Source organism: Verticillium nonalfalfae (assembly GCF_003724135.2).
Source record: "Verticillium nonalfalfae strain VnAa140/NRRL 66861 chromosome Unknown scaffold_93, whole genome shotgun sequence".
NCBI classification, from domain to species: domain Eukaryota; kingdom Fungi; phylum Ascomycota; class Sordariomycetes; order Glomerellales; family Plectosphaerellaceae; genus Verticillium; species Verticillium nonalfalfae.
In genome coordinates, this window is record NW_021167318.1 from 73,167 (window position 1) to 91,470 (window position 18,304).

At 54.1% G+C, this 18,304-nt stretch overlaps 7 protein-coding genes across 7 annotated transcripts; 3 read left to right on the plus strand and 4 right to left on the minus strand.

Moving 5' to 3' along the window:
* Nucleotides 1-236: 236 nt before the first annotated feature.
* Nucleotides 237-1,755, plus strand: D7B24_009412 (uncharacterized protein; the record flags this gene model as incomplete). Its single annotated transcript, XM_028643487.1, has 4 exons — nt 237-1,007; nt 1,077-1,102; nt 1,166-1,254; nt 1,328-1,755. 4 exons carry the CDS (start codon nt 237-239, stop codon nt 1,753-1,755), a joined length of 1,314 nt encoding a protein of 437 aa, XP_028492954.1.
* Nucleotides 1,756-2,208: 453 nt separating this feature from the next.
* D7B24_009413 (uncharacterized protein) lies at nt 2,209-3,513 on the minus strand (the record flags this gene model as incomplete). The annotated part of the gene is made up of 3 exons (XM_028643488.1): nt 2,209-2,267; nt 2,330-3,105; nt 3,209-3,513. 3 exons carry the CDS (start codon nt 3,511-3,513, stop codon nt 2,209-2,211), a joined length of 1,140 nt encoding a protein of 379 aa, XP_028492955.1.
* A 1,132-nt stretch (nt 3,514-4,645) lies between these two features.
* Nucleotides 4,646-5,841, plus strand: D7B24_009414 (uncharacterized protein; the record flags this gene model as incomplete). Its single annotated transcript, XM_028643489.1, has 4 exons — nt 4,646-4,738; nt 4,804-5,088; nt 5,160-5,519; nt 5,590-5,841. The coding sequence occupies 4 exons, from the start codon at nt 4,646-4,648 to the stop codon at nt 5,839-5,841; spliced, it is 990 nt and encodes a 329-aa protein (XP_028492956.1).
* Nucleotides 5,842-8,237: 2,396 nt separating this feature from the next.
* On the minus strand, nt 8,238-9,113 carry D7B24_009415 (uncharacterized protein; the record flags this gene model as incomplete). The annotated part of the gene is made up of 1 exon (XM_028643490.1): nt 8,238-9,113. One exon carries the CDS (start codon nt 9,111-9,113, stop codon nt 8,238-8,240), a length of 876 nt encoding a protein of 291 aa, XP_028492957.1.
* Nucleotides 9,114-10,561: 1,448 nt separating this feature from the next.
* On the minus strand, nt 10,562-12,410 carry D7B24_009416 (uncharacterized protein; the record flags this gene model as incomplete). The annotated part of the gene is made up of 5 exons (XM_028643491.1): nt 10,562-10,727; nt 10,786-11,460; nt 11,532-11,897; nt 11,958-12,078; nt 12,173-12,410. The coding sequence occupies 5 exons, from the start codon at nt 12,408-12,410 to the stop codon at nt 10,562-10,564; spliced, it is 1,566 nt and encodes a 521-aa protein (XP_028492958.1).
* Nucleotides 12,411-13,257: 847 nt separating this feature from the next.
* On the plus strand, nt 13,258-14,597 carry D7B24_009417 (uncharacterized protein; the record flags this gene model as incomplete). The annotated part of the gene is made up of 4 exons (XM_028643492.1): nt 13,258-13,443; nt 13,504-14,006; nt 14,062-14,129; nt 14,185-14,597. The coding sequence occupies 4 exons, from the start codon at nt 13,258-13,260 to the stop codon at nt 14,595-14,597; spliced, it is 1,170 nt and encodes a 389-aa protein (XP_028492959.1).
* An 895-nt stretch (nt 14,598-15,492) lies between these two features.
* D7B24_009418 (uncharacterized protein) lies at nt 15,493-17,068 on the minus strand (the record flags this gene model as incomplete). The annotated part of the gene is made up of 2 exons (XM_028643493.1): nt 15,493-16,784; nt 16,843-17,068. 2 exons carry the CDS (start codon nt 17,066-17,068, stop codon nt 15,493-15,495), a joined length of 1,518 nt encoding a protein of 505 aa, XP_028492960.1.
* Between the last annotated feature and the right edge of the window lie 1,236 nt (nt 17,069-18,304).

An 18,304-nucleotide genomic window follows, 5' to 3' on the forward strand; every position in this document is an offset into this window, starting at 1 on the left:
TTTTTTGGAGAACTGGAGAAACGTGTCATGACCTAGCTGTTCGTGTTCCTACAAGAAGCGCGCGCCGGAGCTCGCGATGGCTGTGGTGATCTGTCCCCCCTCCCCCCTCGCCTCTCCCTTCGCTCTCTGTTTTGCTATCCACTCTGTCCTAGACGGTTCCAGCACTGCCAGACGAAGCTTGTGACCAATTGACCTCTCGCCTGCTCCCGAACGAGAGACTGAGACCACCTCTCGCTATGTCGCCCTCCATGACGAAAAAAGCCCAGGCCGTCCTGGCCCTCCTCGCCGCCTCAGCCGTCGGCGTTGACGCCCACACCCACGCCAACACAACCGTCACAGACAGCCTACCTCGTCGCTGCGATGCCAACCCTGCGGGGCCCCTCGTCCCGAACCCCCGCGACTGGACCTGCCGCGCGCCGATCGACCACCTCTCGCGCGCCGCGGCCCTCGCCGTCCGCAACCCCTGGACGCACCCGCCACACTGCGCGTCCTCGTCGCTGCACGACCGCTACGCGTCCCTCTACTGCGCCTTCACCAAGGACGACTTCCAGGGCACCGGCGGCCTCGTGGCCTTTACGAGCGCCAAGGTCGCCGCCGAGGCGCACCGCTCCCTCGAGGACCGCGACCCGCGCTGGCTGCGTTTTCCCTCGCGCGACGCGCCCCTCAGCAGCCTCAGCGGCAGCAACAAGCCGCGGTACGCTCTCGTCGACGTCGGCGCCAAGGGCCTCGGCCTCGTGGCCCAGGAGCCCATCAAAAAGGGCGACGTGCTCGCGCGCGAGGGCCCCGTCATGCTCAAGATGGTCGAGCGGCCCAAGGAGATGGACAAGGGCGAGGCGCAGGCCGCGCAGGAGCGGGCGTTCTTGCAGCTCGCCAAGGCGGAGCAGCTCGAGATTCTGGACCTCGCGCGCAACGCCGGCGGGCACCCCATCGACGACATTGTGCGGACCAACTCGTTTGAGGTCAAGTTTCAGGGCGTGGCGCACTTTGCGCTGTTCAAGGACATTTCGGTGCGTTTAAGCCTCAGTGCGTGACGGCGTCGAGGGAGGGGTAGACGTGCTGACTTTTCGGTTTTGCAGAGAATCAACCATGCGTGCAAGCCAAAGTAAGTCGTCTCTCGGTTGCGATTTGTCTGCTGTTGGGGGGGCGTGAGACTGACTTTCTGCAGTGCCGTGACCCGCTGGTCGCAGACGAAGCTCCAGATGGAGATCATTGCCTACCATGACATCGAGGCCGGCGAGGAGATCACCATCAGCTGTAAGACCAGCCCAGCTTTACCCTGCCCTGCCCTGCCCTTCTCTGCCCTCCTCAGACAGCTGACACGATAAAGACGCGCCCATGCACCTCCTCTCCGACGACCGCCGCGACATGATCATCTCGTCCTGGGGCTTCGAGTGCAAGTGCCCCATCTGCACCGACGAGGGCGAGATGTACCTCTCCGACATGCACCGGCGCCAGCTCGACCGCATCATGGAGGAGCTCGCCATGCCCGAAGTGCGCACGCCGGCCCTCGTCAACGAGCTCGTCAGCGAGATGGAGGACATGATCGACGACGAGGCCCTCGACTCGCAGCGCGGCGACCTCTACGGCATCGTGTCGCGCGTCTGGTCCGAGGTCGGCGACTACGCCAAGGCCCTGCGCTACGCCGAGCGCGGCATGGGCTTGCACGAGTACTATCGCGGCATCGACGACTCGAGCACGTGGCAGGCCAAGAGGTTTGTCGATTTCCTCAAGATGAAGATTGGGGGCAGGATCTGAGGGACGGCTGGCTGGTGCAGTAGAAGCATGCAAGGCTGGATGGAAACTTGGCTGTATGATGAGGAAATACGATACATGGCGTTCATGGGGGTTTTTAATATCTGGATAAAAATGAGGACACTTTTTTGCAATTTGAGTCGCGTAGTCATTGTCGTGGTGATGGTGTTTGTGCCTCTCTGCTTCACAGGGTCTTGTTTGTCTCCGTGTTCATGGACAATTGGTGGGGGAATGACCGATATTCTGGTGAAGGCCGGCCTTGGTAATAACTCGACGAAGCTCAGGAGATGCTTGACAGTGAGGCCTTGTTTCGCGTTGAAGAGAATTCAGTCGCGCGGGAGAGATATCACATCTGACCGTGGACTTGGGCAGCCCAAGCAAGCCTCACCAAATGTTCGTGGAGCTCTTACGACATTTCCATTTTGAACAACCTTTGTTGGAATGTATCTTTGCTTCTCATTCATCTGGGATCAGACCAAGAATCTCACCCTTCTCTAAAAGGGCGAGGTACTCTTCTGCAACGTTTGTTAGTGCCTCGACGATATGTGGTTCACGCCCTATTGTGCTGGAGACTTACGAGCCACTTGCCACTCCGTGGCAAGCTGACGCAAACTGTCAACCAGCTTCCGCAACGCTTGATACATCGTCGTGTCGTAATCTTCCTTGATGAGCCATGCGCACTCTTTAGCAACATGGTATGACAGAGATGACAGCATCGGACTCGTGGCTCCCCCACAGGTGACACCGCCAGCTAATCCCGAGCCTAGCCGCAAGACGAGGTCCCGAGTTCCAGCTAACGAAAGGCGTTGCATCTGCGTCTCGAGAGCTGTGCGTCCGCCTCCATATCCCGCCTTGGGCTCATTAGGGCCATAAATCTTGTACAGCATCATGCGCGCCGAAGCGCTGAGAGACAGAGCAAGGGCGTTCTCCATCCCCGGTGACGTGGCCGTAACGACGACCTCGGGTCCCGGATGCGTCGAAGGCGAGTCTACCGTCCCGGCGCTCTCGTCATTGTGCGAATCACCGAAGAAAACGCAGTGCGGGGCGAGACTCTCCTCCAGCGCAACGAGTGCACCGTGCAGGGCCAGCGCTTCGTGCAGCACCGTCTCGGTGTCCTGGCCCGAATGTGTGCGGTGGTCGCGGTGCTTGAGGACCTTGTTCAGGATGTGCGCGGCCTGGCATGTGCGCGCGAAGCTGCCCAGATTGGCAGTCGAGTGGAACGATGTTGTGAGGAGAGACTCGCTGGCGCTGATACGGCCCTCGTTCCAGTCCCGATCGTTGACAGGGAGGAGGGCGTCCAGGCAAGGCTCGAGGACAGACGGAGGGAGGTATCGCGTACCGATATTGACATACCTGTGCATTGAGTCAGTGAACGCGCCGCCAACAGGGGAGGGACCCGATGTTCCATACCGGGCTCCTGGAAGCAACCTACTTGTCCAACAGAAATATCGCCCACCAGGTTCGGCGCTGTTCTTCGCCGCAGGTCCAAGTGTCTGCTGTGACGAATAACTGCTGTGCCAAGGTCTTGTTGTGAAGTCCGATCATGCCACCCAACCTCGAGGCGTGGCCGATGGTGACGTACGCTTCGGGGAAAATAGCATGGCCCAGCTCGTATACGGCGATGAGGGTCAGACACTGGACAAGACGAAGTGAGATGAAGCGGTCTCGTTCCATGGACGTGCAGCACGCCTTGGCCAGCTGGTACACGGCCGGGTTTCGTACAACGCCATCGTCGTGGTCGAAATTGGATGCAAGCTTCATGCAGACTAACAGGAGAGACTGGCTCTCCTCGTCTTGTGCGGCCGGATTATGGAGCAAGTGTAGGAGTCGCTTCTTGCTGAGAACCGGCAGCCATTTGTGTATTGTAGAGAAGTAGTGCTGGCAGATCGCGTCAATGTCCGACCCGAGGCTAGACCTGAGTTGGCTTTCGCGCGGCCAAGCAGAACAGACAAAAGCTGTTGATGAGAGAGACTGGAAAAACGCCGGGTCGAGAAAAAAGCTCGATGGAAATTCTTGGGGAGTCCTGATGACTGCAGTGGCAAGCTGAAAGGAGGGAAAGCCTCCGCTGCTGCCGTCAAAGGCATCGTCGTCTCTGGGCGGCTGACCCGGAGCTTGGTAATGACAAGCCTTGTTGAGTCGCTCGCACTGAAATATGAGAGATCAGTATGGAAACGCCAAGAAAAGAGGCATCGGAGAGCATAGTTACCAATAAGCATGCTGGAATTTCTCGGCTGCATTTTCGTTTCAGTCGCCTGATACATGTCAACAACAGCACCAGATAGTGACTGACCTGGCCCGAGCACGTACCGGCATGCCCGACAAGCCAGCGTCGCCCTGCCTGAGCTCATCGGCACGGCGTGTGTGAGCTGTCCCCCCTCGATTGACTGTCCCTCAAAAGTGGATAGTAGGTTTGCGGTCAAGTTGAGAAGGCTGGCGAGGCCACAGAAGCGAATGGAGCCGAGATGATCTCATGCAAACTCCGCTCTGGTTTAGTGCAACCCGCTCATGTTTGATTCAACAATCCGCTCCAGTCCGCTTTTTGGACCCCAAAAGAGCACCTGATCCGCCCGCCAAGACTAGAACTGCTCACGCTCTTCCGCCCCTGTCCGCTCTTCCTCCCAGGAGGCCGACCTTCGTCCGCTTCGAATCGCCTTTTCAGTGTCACCGCTGCATGTCATTATCTGTAAGCCACAGGCCATCTCGGGGAATCACTTGGACCCGTCAACATAGCTGGACAGATTCTTCGTCATGGCTGGAACCAGTAACTAGTGACGATTCTGGCGTATAAGAGTGCGGCCAAGCCCCAAATGCTGTGCTTTGGTGCACTGCTCGAACACATACTACCTTTTTGTGCAGCGTGGTGCAGATTTTCCTACCTTCGGATTAAAGAACCATGTCTCGCAAACTCACAGTTGCCATCGTCGGAGCCACCGGCGCCACGGGGGGGTCTATTGCTCGCGTTCTCCTGTCTGACCAAGATCAATTCGTACGACCCTATGTCCCCACTTCACAGCAGTCGGCAGTGAACCTACAACTGATCAATATCTGCAGGAGGTCATTCTTCTGGCCCGAGCGGCATCTCTTAACAAACCGGAACTTACGGCCCTTAAAGAGCTCGGTGCCGCTGTGCGCGCTGTGGACCTTGATGGTCCAATCGACCATGTCGCCAAAGTGCTGGCTGGCACCGATGTCGTCGTCTCCGGCATGACGCTCCAGCAGATGCCGCAGGAGCTCAACCTCGCGTCAGCGGCTAAGCAAGCCAGTGTAGGAAGATTTGTGACGAGCTTCTTCGCTCCTGTGTGCCCGCCCGGCGGCGTCACGTTCATGAGGGAAAAGGTAAGTCGCATTTGGCACATATGCAACACGGGGAAGTTTCTGTGTCTTGTGCTGATTCGCCAAATTTACAGAAGGAAGAAATTTTGAATCATATCAAGAAACTCTACCTTCCTTACACTGCCGTTGATGTCGGCTGGTGGTATCAGATGACCATCCCGCGCCCGCTAACCCAGCCAGCTGATCCAAAGGCCTTTGTGCAGCCCATGCCCATCGTTGATGAAGGAAACGTGAGGATCGCGCTGACGGATAAGCGCGACATCGCACCTTTTGTCGCCAGGATTATTGCTGACGAAAGGACCCTCAACCATCTTGTGTTTGTCTACGGAGAAGTCAAGACAACAACTGAAGCCTGGAGCGAGGCCGAAGCCATCTCCGGAGTCTCCGCCGAGAAGAAATATGCAAGTATTGATTGTCATTCCCATCGTCTCTCAGTTATTCCATGGAGGTCGCCATCATGATACCGGGGCTGAGGCAACTTGCTGACACTTCATGTGCGTCAAGGTGCCCGAGGCAAGCTTGCTGGAAACCATCGAGAAGAATCCAGGAGTCCTCACCATGGAGACAGGGATGGCACAATACTTCTATTCTCTCGCCGTCCGAGGCGACAATACCCCCGAGAACGCCAAGTATCTGGGCTATCTCGACGCAAGGGAACTCTACCCTGACCTGCAGCCACGAAGCTGGAGGGATTACGTCATGGATCTGGAAGCTGGCCAAATTCCAACGCCCTATCCGGACCGCAAGTATTGTTGATACATCCTGGCTTCGAAGTTTCGGAGCAGGCGTGAACAGGAACTTTGAAGATTTCAAGAACCTTTCAAACCAGAATTGGAGCCAAAAGTCATCGTCTCATGAGGGACTCCTGATTCTGGAATTCCAGTCGAGATTCCCTACCTCTCCTCTGTAATGCCCACTCCACCGCGGCCTGGCCCCTCTTGAGTCCAGAGGCAGCTATTGTCGGATGGCCCTGCGGAGCCACGGAAAAGGGGGGGGGGGGGGCAATTAGCGGCCAAGGATCACGAGAACCTGTGTATCAGGACTGGGGAGGGCAAGAATTCAGATGTATTCCGACCGCCTAGCTATGTCCTAAATCGCTGCGGACCCCATGTGGAAGACCTCTTCACTCTGTTCCAAATCGAGCACTGACAGCTTTGCACTGTTCGAAGTCCACCCACCGTGCATGTGTTGAATAGTGATTTGAAAGAGAGACACGCCCCCGAGATGCGTATGAAACCAACAAAAAGCTGAACTGCAGTCAAAGAGGGAATGGGCCTTGTGTAACTGACATCGACCGTAGGACAATCTTCCTACAGGGGCGAAGAGGAGCTGCCCGAAGACTGAGCCATAAGCAGCTTCAGTCTGAAAGTACACAGCTTCCATTGTGAGCCGCATGCTCAGGTAGGTGGAACCGCTAACCAGGGAGAGAGCATGGCAGGTCTCGTGTAGAGTTTCACAATCACTGATTGGAAGGAAACAAGGACGTTGTGTCACGTCTCATATTAGATGAGAAATCTGGAGCGGACATTGCATGAACTGGGGTTGGAGTCGAGAGGCTATGTCGGTAAAAGGAAGACCTCAAGGAATGGTTACAGAATAAAGGAATTCGAAATTTGGGTGCAGTGCCAATGTTGTATCAGAACAAAGGGACGAGGCGCAACCATCGCCCTCTTCCCGCCTTCCCTGACATTTCAGAAACAGCCATAATATTGACGATAGCTTTTGAATACTGAGTAGCAGTGAGTCTGTCCCTAAGGCTATGCATTTTCTTCAATTGCGTCATCTTACGAGGAATGTACGAAACGCCTGTTGCAGCTCTCAAAATTGATGCAGGCAAATGGGGTTTGTTACGCAATCTAGGGCTTTGACCATCGGTTTCAGAGGTTGCAAATCTCTTACCAATGGCTTAATGGGATCCTATGTATTCAATCAGGCTGCTTCTGTTACGGATTAACAGACATCAAGACCAATATATATAAACAAGTGGTACCAAGGGAACTATCAAATTCGAAAGGACGGAAAGACACAAACAACAGTTCAATAACAATACGCAATAACTCTAATCAATCATATCAAAACTAGCTCCGGAGCTTTTCACCTATCCGTGATTATCCATTCGCCTTCAAGACTCCTTACCAACAGGCATCAATTTACTCCCACTTCAGCTCCAATTGGTAAGTTCTATTACGTCCCTTCAAGATGCAACATGCTCACTGCTGATAGAATATGGCTCATTCCGTTTTCCTCGTGGAGTACATTGGTTTTGACCAGGACCATCATGCCCTTTTCGTTGAAACATGCGAAGACGATGGATCAGGACAACTGTTCCATGTGAAGGGGAACATCCAAAGTGGGATGATTTACCAAACAAGGCCAAGCCCCCAACCTGAAGCATCTCATGTATACAAAAACAAGACATTTCTTGGTTGGGTGGATGACGATGAATACTCTCGCCTCAAAGTTATTTGCGCCAGTATACCACCACCAAGAAAGCAGTATCACGTCAGCAAACGACTATATCCAAGAGAGCCATTGCGACGATGCCAGGAATGGATCCGGGAAGCATTACAAGCTCTGAGCGACATGCGTGTTTTGCAAGGGGCACCTGGCACACTCGAACTACCATGCACAGAGACTTGAAGAACTCTGGTCAGTCCACATAGTGACTTGTTGCGAGAATATCATGGGAAACTATGAATTCGGCGGTCAGATGCAGTCTTCGGACAAGGGTTGTGGGCTAGAAAGGAGTGAGTCATGAGTCAGGAGATGTTACTAAGCCAAGAAAGATTTTAGCAGAATCTCTAGACGAGGTAATAACACGGCGACGCATGTGCTGCTTAAATCTGAGATTGGGCGCTTCCAACTGTTCCATGATTTCAACAAATTGTCATGCCAAAGATCCAAAAAACAGTAGACAGGCTCGGTCGACCTGGTGAACGACCGCGTTGATTTCTGAACTACTGTCAGGAGGCTTTGCGGAGCCATCGAACACAAGACGGGTCAGGGGCTAGGGGCTACGAGAGCGCGTATATAAGGGTTGTGAAGGGTCAAAATTCAGATGTGTCTGCTCCCATGCCTATTATCTATTGCCTGAGGATCTAGTGCGGGACCCCTCTTCACTCTGCTTAAACTACGCTCCGGCAACTACCCTCTTAAAAGATGCGGGTCCGGAAATGCATTTCCATCCAGGGGAACTCGTTGAGATACTCGTCCAATATCTGAGGAACCCAAGAATGCCAATCATCCATAAAATAACTTGCGCTCATCGCAAGACAGTACTCGAAGTAGACTGGGTACCATCCTGCTACTTCCCAATCGATGATAACGACGGCCCCATCGTCGGCAATCATGATGTTTTTTCTCTGCAAGTCTCCATGAGTAAAGACGGACGTTTGACTATCGAGTACTATTGGGAAGACCCGTTCATAGAATTCGTGCATTAAACGGCCAGTTTCTAAGTCTTGCCTCAAATTCCGAACGTCCTCGGCTATGGCAAGAAGCATCTGCTTGGCAGTGTCAAATGGACCCATAGGTGGACATTTATCGATGTGATACATTGTCCAAAAGGCTGCATCATTGGAAAACGGACGCCTTCCAATCGACCCGAAGTAACCAGGCGAAGGGATTTGACGCAGTCGATTCATATGCTTTCGGAGCTCGCAAGCTATTCTGGCTTTCTCCTCTCGATCTAGAGAGCTCCAACAAGATGACAAAGGCTGGCCCGATATATTTTCCATGATAATATAATTGATGGGATACTTCTTGCCCTCAGGTTGGTGGGAGTAGATGGCGTATACAGTGGGCACAGAGGCAGGCATAAAGTGCTTGACGTACAGCATGTTTTCGCCCTCTAGAAGATGCACTTGCATCCCATATTTAACGATGAAGTGTTTTCCGATCCGGACGACGCGAAGCCCGCCTCTTTCCTTCAGAATATCTTTCGAGGCAGCGATGTCTTCGATGGTGGGTAGTGGCTCCGGAAGGAGTTCGGGGGCCACCATGTATGGAAGGGAAACGTAGGATTCCATGTTTCTAGATTCCTAAATGAATTTATATGGAAGGCTTTATGGTCTTGCCGGTCGGATTGGGATTGTTTTTTTACTTATGTCGTTGTAGGTTGTATGGTCGCGAGTTGCGAAGGCTGTATGTCTGCAGGTAGGGTGCTTGTTGCGGGCTGTATTCGTTTGTGAATCTTCTCGCTTTGGTCTTCCTATGGCAGTAACTGTCTATATCTTATATATCTAGAAATTGTAAACTCGTATAACACCAAGTGGGACTAGACGTAGGGTGTGTATCTCATGACAAGATTGCTGTTTCTGCCAACAAATAAGAAACAAAGCATGAACTGGGAACACACCACACAGAATCCAACAAGCTTCACGGCCAAGGCGTCTGCTAGTGTACAGTGAGGCTCTGACTTCAACAGGAAGAGCCTCCTTGCCTTTGCTATTGCTGTGCACATCAAAGAGCAAGTTCTATAACGCTGTGCATCTTTGACAGTTTTCTGGTCAGTCTATCCGAAATAATGAGACAGCTTGGTAGCGAGTCAACAGAGCATTTGGGAACAGGGTATACAATCGTCAAGGTCTTCTTGAACCCTATGATTATCAAGACATTGATCACGAACAAATTATTAACAAAGGCCGGTGTCCGTTAGGGATTGGCGGGAATGGCAATGGTGTTCTATTCTAGCCACTCAAGGATGGAGCACAGGTATATCTCATGTGCGAGATTTGACACCCTCGACTGAAAACTGCTTTGTCACATTCAATATCTCTTTTAGCCGATTAAAAGGACTCGAGACAAAGAATTTGGAGCCCTTCTATAAAACCAAATGATTGCATGCAGCTCTGACCTTGTTCTGACCAATTGGATGCATCAAGTCAACGCGCTACTTTACAAATTAGGTAACGAGCACTTCATAGATACTCATCAACATCCAGGACGTTTTACCCATAACCAGTGGCACCGTATCAGAGGTTCAACGATGCCCCTTGCTTTTTGCACGGGAGCTGAGATGATAAAAAATGACGAGAAGGCTACGGAAGACTCCCTTTCCTATTCTACAACCCAGCGTTGAGACCCTCGACAAGATCGGACGTACTCTGTTCTAACGCCGACAGCGTTTGTTCATCTGCCGCAACTTTGATGAACACAGCTTAGAACCTTCAAAAGAATAGCATGATATTGGAAACCATGCTGAGACTTGGTTTCCAAAACCAAGGGGGAGGGCGGGAGGGCGAATCACAATATAGGGGAGAGATGCTGAGCCAGGTACCTCTCTGGGCGGTCACAACCATGGCATGTTAAACTCGATTACTCGTTCTTCTCTGTCAAGTCAGCAAACACGGAGACAATTGTCATGAGAGTAATAAGTGATTTCACAATGTTCTTGAAGGAAATGTAAAAAGCTAAGTAAACGCAGACCCTCAAACTGTCAATCTTGCTTTCAATGTGAATCTTGCACCAGTCCATTTCAATCAATTGTGACTCGTACACCCTTGCTGCTCTCCTTTGTGCATGGAACAAACATGTCGTGATCATACAGTATATCCACCTCTGTTGTCTCGTACAGCTTCATGTGGGGGAGAACCCGCAGTACGAGGGCGGAAAGAGAAAGATTGAGCTCGCAAAGGGCCAAGCTGCACGTCATTAGCGTGGAGTCATCGTCAAGGGGAAGAAGGTATATAGTATACTCACTTCATACCCAAGCAGGCACGGCTTCCCTTCGAAAAGGCCAGCATGCCGCGCTCAACGTCCTTTCTGCGTTGGTTATTCTCGTCGAGCCAGCGCTCAGGGGAGAAAGACTCTGAATCTGGGAAAACTGTCTCGTCATGATGCGTGATGGCGGCCGACATGCCGACAGCGTATCCTTGGGGTATAACGTATTCGACAGGACGCTTATTGAATTCACCACGATAGACTAGGTTTTCTTCTGTAGCGATACGAGCAGTGCGGGCAGACACGCCGTATGAGAGACGGAGACCCTCCTGAAGGACGGCACCCAGGTACGGTAGCTTCTCGAGAACGGTCCATGAGGGAAGCTCTTTGGAGTTCTCAATGTTGGCGTTGAGCTCAGCCGTTATTCTGGCGAGGAGTTCAGGCTTGGTCAGGAGGTGGTAGGTGATGATAGACAAGGCCCAGCTCGTGGTTTCCGTACCGGCGCCGACGACGGCGGTTGCCTCGTCCGATAGCCGCTGCGGCTGTTTCTCATGAGCCTGGAGGTCAGACTCGAGCAGTGAGCCAAAGACCGTCGGGCGGTCGTGGATGATACCAGCATCCATCTCGGCCTTTGTCTTCTTGATTTGGTTGGGAATGTCAATTTGCAGCGTCTGGATGAAGAGAGCAATGTCGGCAGGCAGATAGTTGACGAACCTAGGCAACTCACGCATTAACCTTTATGATACAAAACAATCAGTACAATTCAGGTGTGTGGAAGTGCTTACCACTTTCCGGTAACAGCTAATCCTTTCAGAAAAGGGAAAAAGCGGAACATGAAAACAGGCTTCAGGATTGACGCCGTTGGCTCCCGGAAGTTAGGGTACCAACCTTCCTGGGCCAGGAAGCCGAAGCTGTCACCAAAGCAATAGCCCGAAATGGCATCGGCAGTAAAGCAGCTGTACGCCATGGTGATGTCGAATCCGTGCTTCTTGCCAGACTGAGCGAGCAGCTTGTCGCAAAGCTTCTGAACTTGGGCCTGTATGTCACCTTCCAGTCGAGCGATCATGCTGCGACTGAAGAACTTGGCCAGGGGGATACGGCGCAGACGGTGCACATCGTGATCAACTGTGCCGAAGCCAGCTTGTCCGAGCCTGCAATGATCAGCCGCGGTGTCTCGAACGTATGCTCCTTACGAAGACGGCAGCACATACGCTGAGCCATTGATCTGATGGACAGGCTTGTCCCTCTTTCGCCCCGCTACAGCGTAGATATCGTCGGCAAAGTTGGCATCATTGCAGTGCACTTCATTGGGGTTAATTCGAACGATCGGGCCTCAACATTGTGGTTAGCTTGGCCGTCTTTGCGCTTTGATCCCGTCTTCAGACCATGTTCAAGGCTTCCATCTGTCCTCGCTAGAACCACTCACCATACTGTTCGTGCATCTGCCTAATCTGATTCGTATAGCGTCCGAATAGTACAACGTCATGGTAGAATTCTGGTAGGTAAGTGGCTGCCGCTAATTTAGGGCCCGGAACGTGGCTCAGGGGGTGGAGAGGCGAGACATTGTAGGCGGCCTCAAGCAGCTTGTACACTAGCCAGACACCAGCCAAGACCAGCGCCGTCTTAGCCGTGAAGAAGGAAACCGAAGGCTCGGGAGGCGACATGTCTTTTTGTTGGCTGGTTTTATGACAGCAGCCGTTTGTTCCAGGAAGAGTGTCGAGGGGAAGGTTAGCATCCATAAGGGTAGTATTATGACAGACATGTCGGCGATAAGTATCAACGCAAAAGACCATCGTCAGGGGTAGACCAACCACCACCGTCAAGTCCGCGGCAGCAACAACCAGGTTGGCAGCAGACTTGATCTGGGCAGTCGGCCGGTTATCCCGTTTACAGACGAAAAGACCGAGATTTGCCAGGAGGTGTTGGCAGAATGGCCACTTCTGCCCACACTTTGTGGAGAAGAAACAGGACGCAGGCAAGACTATCCGCAGCGTTTCTGCCCACTTGACTTCTGCAATCCCTGGAGGAGGAGTACTTAATGGCTGTCACATGTAGGGGTTCGGCCGTACCTCACACACACTAGGGTCTCCGGCCTGGGATCCCGGTCGGGACTCGCGCTCTTGGGACTCCGCTTTGCGTGAAGCCCACCCCGAGTTGTTGCCTCTGGTGCCAATGACATCCTGGCTATTTGCACCCCTGATACGCCATGCAGCGCCTCCTGAATGGCTGGATCGTGGAGAACTTGGCTGCCAACTCCACGGCGCCACGAGGAAAAAATCGAGATTGTGTGGGCATCAGTCGGAATTACGAGTCAAGCCCCAGCAATGCACGTCAAGGCCCCGGTTTCCGGGTCTGGGCCCCTGTTCTAGACGTCAAGTCTGAGCTTCAAGAGGCTGACGCTGGGTAGGATGTGCCTTTTAATATTGGAACGGCCGTCCTCGTTATGGGAATCTGCGGGCTCGTAATGAGAGATTGTGTCGACTATCCTCTACATCGACGACAAGCTACATGATGGACGCCGCAAACCCTGTCGATCCGAACTTGCGCAGCTTGACGCCAGTTCATCTGCCGCTGGCCATCATTGTTGTCTCGAGCATCTTTCTGTTTCTGTCGATTATTGCGGTCGGCCTCCGAACTTACGTGCGGATCACCGATCGCGTATTTGGCCTCGACGATGGCCTCATGGCAGCCGGAGCGGTACGAACAACATCTCGACGAGGGGAGCACAAGGGCTGTGGACTGACAAGACGGCAATAGGTAATTTATACGGCAGTGGTAGGGTTGGCAATCTACGCCTGCACCGTCGGTATTGGCACACGACAGGAGAAACTGAACGCCTGGATGGCCGAGGAGGCGATGAAGTTCTACATCATTTGGATCCTGACATACGTCTGGGCTCTTGCTATCGTCAAGTCATCTATCTGTGTGACTATACAGCGCATTGCAGACACGCAGAGAATCATGCGCATATCAGTCTGGATTCTCCTCGCGATCACCTGGGCATCTTTCCTCGTCACATTTGTCGGCGTACTGCTATACTGCCGCCCCGTCGAGGCCGTCTGGCAGCCGGCGCTCATTCTCAGCGGCGAGGCGAAGTGCGCGCCGGTTGAGACGTTCATCGCCCTGGGCCACGTTGCCACGAGCACGACCATCGTTACCGACTTGGCTCTCGCTGTGCTGCCGGCCGTCATGCTGTGGAAGTCGCAGATGAAGACCCAAACCAAGCTGCAGGTATTTGGCCTGCTATCGTTTGCGTCACTGTGAGTACCAAGGCCTTCGTGTTGTCGGAACACTTGTTAATAGTAGAATGCGCAGCGCGTCGATCATCACGATGGTCCGTATTCCCTACGTCAACCGCTTCCGCGTGCCTGTCGATCTGCAGTGTAAGAAGCTTTTCGAACCAGCCAGGAAGCGACTATTTACTAATGTACTGCACAGTCTGGGTCGGCCACACGGTTCTATGCTCCAACATTGAAACGGGCATCGGCTGCGTCGCCTCGTCGATTCCGTCACTGCGCCGCCTGATCATGCGTCGCCGCGGCCTCGAAGACTCGACACAACACTCGGGCCGCGCCACGGCTGGCGACGTCTCCCTCTTTACATTCGGCAACAGCAAAAAGACGCCCGGCGTAAGCCGTGACCGATTTCGCAACCCTACCGATGTGGGATTTAGCCTGACGACGGTACAGGGACTCGGCGACGACAACTGGGAGAGGCTACAGGACGGTGACTCGGACAAGGGAGACTTGCTGAGCGAGGACCGCGAGGGCGCCAAGGGCATCCGCGCCCATTACACATATGCCGTGGAGTACGATCAGTCGCCGCCGTCGCTGGCGCAGGGGTTACGTTAAGCATGGCATGGTGTTTCACGAGAGGGATGCTCTCTAGCAATGGGCGCATGTTGTATACGATCAGACGAGAGCGAATTTGTATACTTGGCGTGTTTCGACGCCGGTTGGCTGATAACTATTTCTCCCTCTCCCCTTCGAGGTTGACTTGCTGTCCGACACCGACACCCTGCTTGATGAAAGCGGCGTCGTGGGTCGTTCAGGGTAAGGAATCGTGAACAGGGGACCTGAATCAGGACAATGGCCCCCCCTTCCGGAACCAGGGTAGGATCGGGATCTCTGATACGGGGATCGGCAGTGGACTTTTGCCCGACGTTGCAACCCGCAACTCGTGTCAAATTTCGGTCGGGTTTAAACCCCGAAGGAGACTGACTGCTGCACACAGCATTTCCATCGCGATCGCTCGTAGATTAAGATCTCGTGGGAGAAAATCTCGGGCAGGGTCTTCAAAGCAGTCCCCGGAACTCGGGCGCTGGAAGACGGAGGATGCCGAATCCCGGAACGCACGGGAAACGTGTGCTTCCTCGACGCCGCCGCTTCCAGAGATTGGAAAATGTGATGTGGATGGAGTCAGATCCTAACCATCCTCGTTCGAGTTACATCGTGGCAAAAAGGGCACCCACAACAAAAATTCTGGCCAGACAAACATGCGGCATGGTTGCTCGAAATCTCAATCTCGTGGCAAATGATCATCACACCCACAAAGCTACATGACACGACCAGCACGACAAACAATCGTGCTGAAATGTAGCCACACGACACACAACAGCAATTGTGCGAAGCGCATCAGAAAGCGCAATGTGGCAAACATGATTCACAATCCTATCCTCTCATTAGGGTATCAGGAGGCAACGTCCACGACCGCAACAGAACCCACATCTAGAACACACGGCCTCTATCACAGGAGATATCGGTACTCCGGCGACACGTCACCCAGCTCTGTCTTCTCCTCCTCGGTCAGCACAGCCTGGCCTGCCGTCTTGTTCCTCGCCCGGTTGGCTGCGTGGCATGCGATGCCGTAGACGACGCAGGCTAAGATGCTCAGCGCAGTAAACGCGATGCAGATGCTGTAGCCGGTGATGTACTTGGGGGCGTCCTTCTGGAGAAACGCGTAGACGGCAATGATGCCACCAATGTTGCCGAAACCAACCTGCCAAGCGCTGCCGACGGCACGTCGATGATGGCCGCCGAGGTTCATGTTGAACCAACAGACAATGATGGGCATGGCCGTGTAGGCACCCATGGCAACGAGAAAGAGGGCGGCATACTGCAGCTTCGTGTTGTCGTGCACGCCAATGAGGATGCCGAAGCCGGCAATGGCAATGCAGATGGCGAGCACGGCAAAGGCGAAGCGATGGCGGAGGCGATCGGACACGGTGGCGACAGCCATGGAGAAGCCGAAGGCCACGACCCAGGGTGGCACGCTGTGCAACTGTGTCTGGATTGCGTCGTAGCCGTACGTGCGGATGATGCTGGGCGCGAAATAGGCGTAACCGTAAGCGGGGACGATGAGACCAAAGTACATGAAGCCGCCGACGATGACCTTGTAGTCCTTGAAGACGCGTCCGACGTCGCGTAGGGTGATGCTGCGATCATGAGCGGCGGCGCCCTGGTCGATGCGGAGGCGGGCAGAGATGAACTCGCGCTCATCCGTCTTGAGCCACTTGACATCCTCGGGAAAGTCGGGCAGCCAGAAGTAGAAGAAGAGGCTGACGAAGACGGTGAGGCCGCCCTCGAGGATGAAGATCCAGCGCCAGCCGCGGAAGCCGCGCAGACCGTCCATTTTGCCAATGGCTGCGGCGAGGAGACCGCCAAACGCACCGGCGAGGGTCGTCGAGTTAAAGAAGAAGGAGTAGCGCTTCTGGGCCTCGTGACGACGGTACCACATGCCGATGAGGTAGAAGGCACCGGGGAACATGCCCGTCTCAAAGACGCCGAGGAAGAAGCGAGTGGTGATGAGGCCGGCGTAGTTCTGGACGAAGCCCTGAAGGAGGGTCACGAGCCCGAAACCGAACATGTTAATGCTGAGCCAGACATGAGGTCGAAACTTTTTCAGCAGAATATTGGAAGGAATCTCGAGCAGGATGTAGGGCACGAAGAAAACGACGAGCGCATTGTTGTAGAGGTTGCCGTCGAGTTCCAGCTCTTCCGCCAGACCAAAGACTTTGGCATTGGCAATGTTGACGCGGTCTGGGCGCGCAATTCGATCAGTTCAGGAAGTAGCAAATGGCGACGCCTCAAGACATACCGAGGAAAGCGAGCAGATACATGACGCAGAGGAAAGGGAGGACGTGAAGGTCGATTTTGGTCAGGAGCTTGCGCTCAGTCGTGTGGGCCGGACACTGGACACTGGCGTCGGCGATGCGCGCCGGCGTCGGTTGCTCGGGATCGAAGCCATTGCCGGCCTTGAGGGAGCCGGCGATTGACTCTTCACGATCATCGCGCCGGTGCTGCCTTCGTGGTTCTTCCTGCATCGTGACGTGTCGGGAAACGAACAAGGCGTCTCGGTGTTGACCAGATGTGGTGGAGAGGAATCAACGCGACAAAGAGACAAGCCGTGCCTGTCTTGAGTCCTTCGATTGGTCTGACTATCTCTTAAGGTCTCACATTTGCCCTCAAGGTAGTGTCAGGGCGGCGATGGCTCCTTTTTATCTTGTCCGCCTGCGCCAAATGCATGAGCCCATCCACTCCCCTCTCCCCTCTCGACCATTGACGGCTGCCGCTTGACTCACAACTTGACCGGCGTGAGCACGCCGAAGTCGGTCGCTTGGGACCAAAGGAAAATGTGACGATCATCGTCGTCCCACATGGTGACACGAGGTGGCGGGGGGGAAAAGATCGTCGTCCGTTCGGGACCAACCCCGCGTTTTGGCCTTGTGTCGTCGCCGTCACTGGACGGACAGCAAAAGCTCTAGATCTGCCGGATTTCCAGCCGCCGACGCCGCCTGATGAAATGGTGCAGAGACATGGCCTAAACTTGCTCGCCTCGCCTGGCTTCTAGCGGCAGTAGGGAGGCGTTGATGTGACATGCTGGTGGACGGCGTTGATGTGGTGGAGACCACTGCGGCTTCCCGCGCGTTTTCCTCCGGATTTTCATGAGAGGGCTGCATCCATCCTTGAGACTACAAGGGCTGGCGCCTCCGAGAAGGGAAGGTCATGCAGGGCGTGGGATAGGCTCCAACAAGACTTGAAATGCGACGCTACAATTCAGTTGTTTGGTGAACGGCGAACGGCGGGGGGCCATGAGGTTAGACTTGCATGTCTGTCCATCTCAGCTTGCTTGCGTCAAGTGACGTATCTGCTGGCAGTTGGTACGGAATTGTTGACGATAAACGCTTGCAATTCCTCTGGGGAGAGACCTGAGCTCCCTCCAGATGCGATACGTTGAGCATAGGGCTGCCAGCCGCCAGGCATTGGTCAAAACACCCATGGTTTGCCTCTGAACCGCAGGCTCCATCTTCCGCTACCGCTCCCGCTCCCGCTACCACTGCGACACCATTGCACAGTCTCCTGCGGGGTGGACGTTTCCCACTAGAGGCCCTGTAAGAACACGGGACAGTGTTGCTGGTGTTCTTGCCAGAAGACAATCAGTGCCGCCTGTAAGCGGGTTTACCGAGGTGATCAAGGCTCACATCTTCATCTCACGATCCAGGCGCAAGAATATTGATGTAGAGGTGGAAATATCGACTTCAAGACCGAGAATGGCGTCG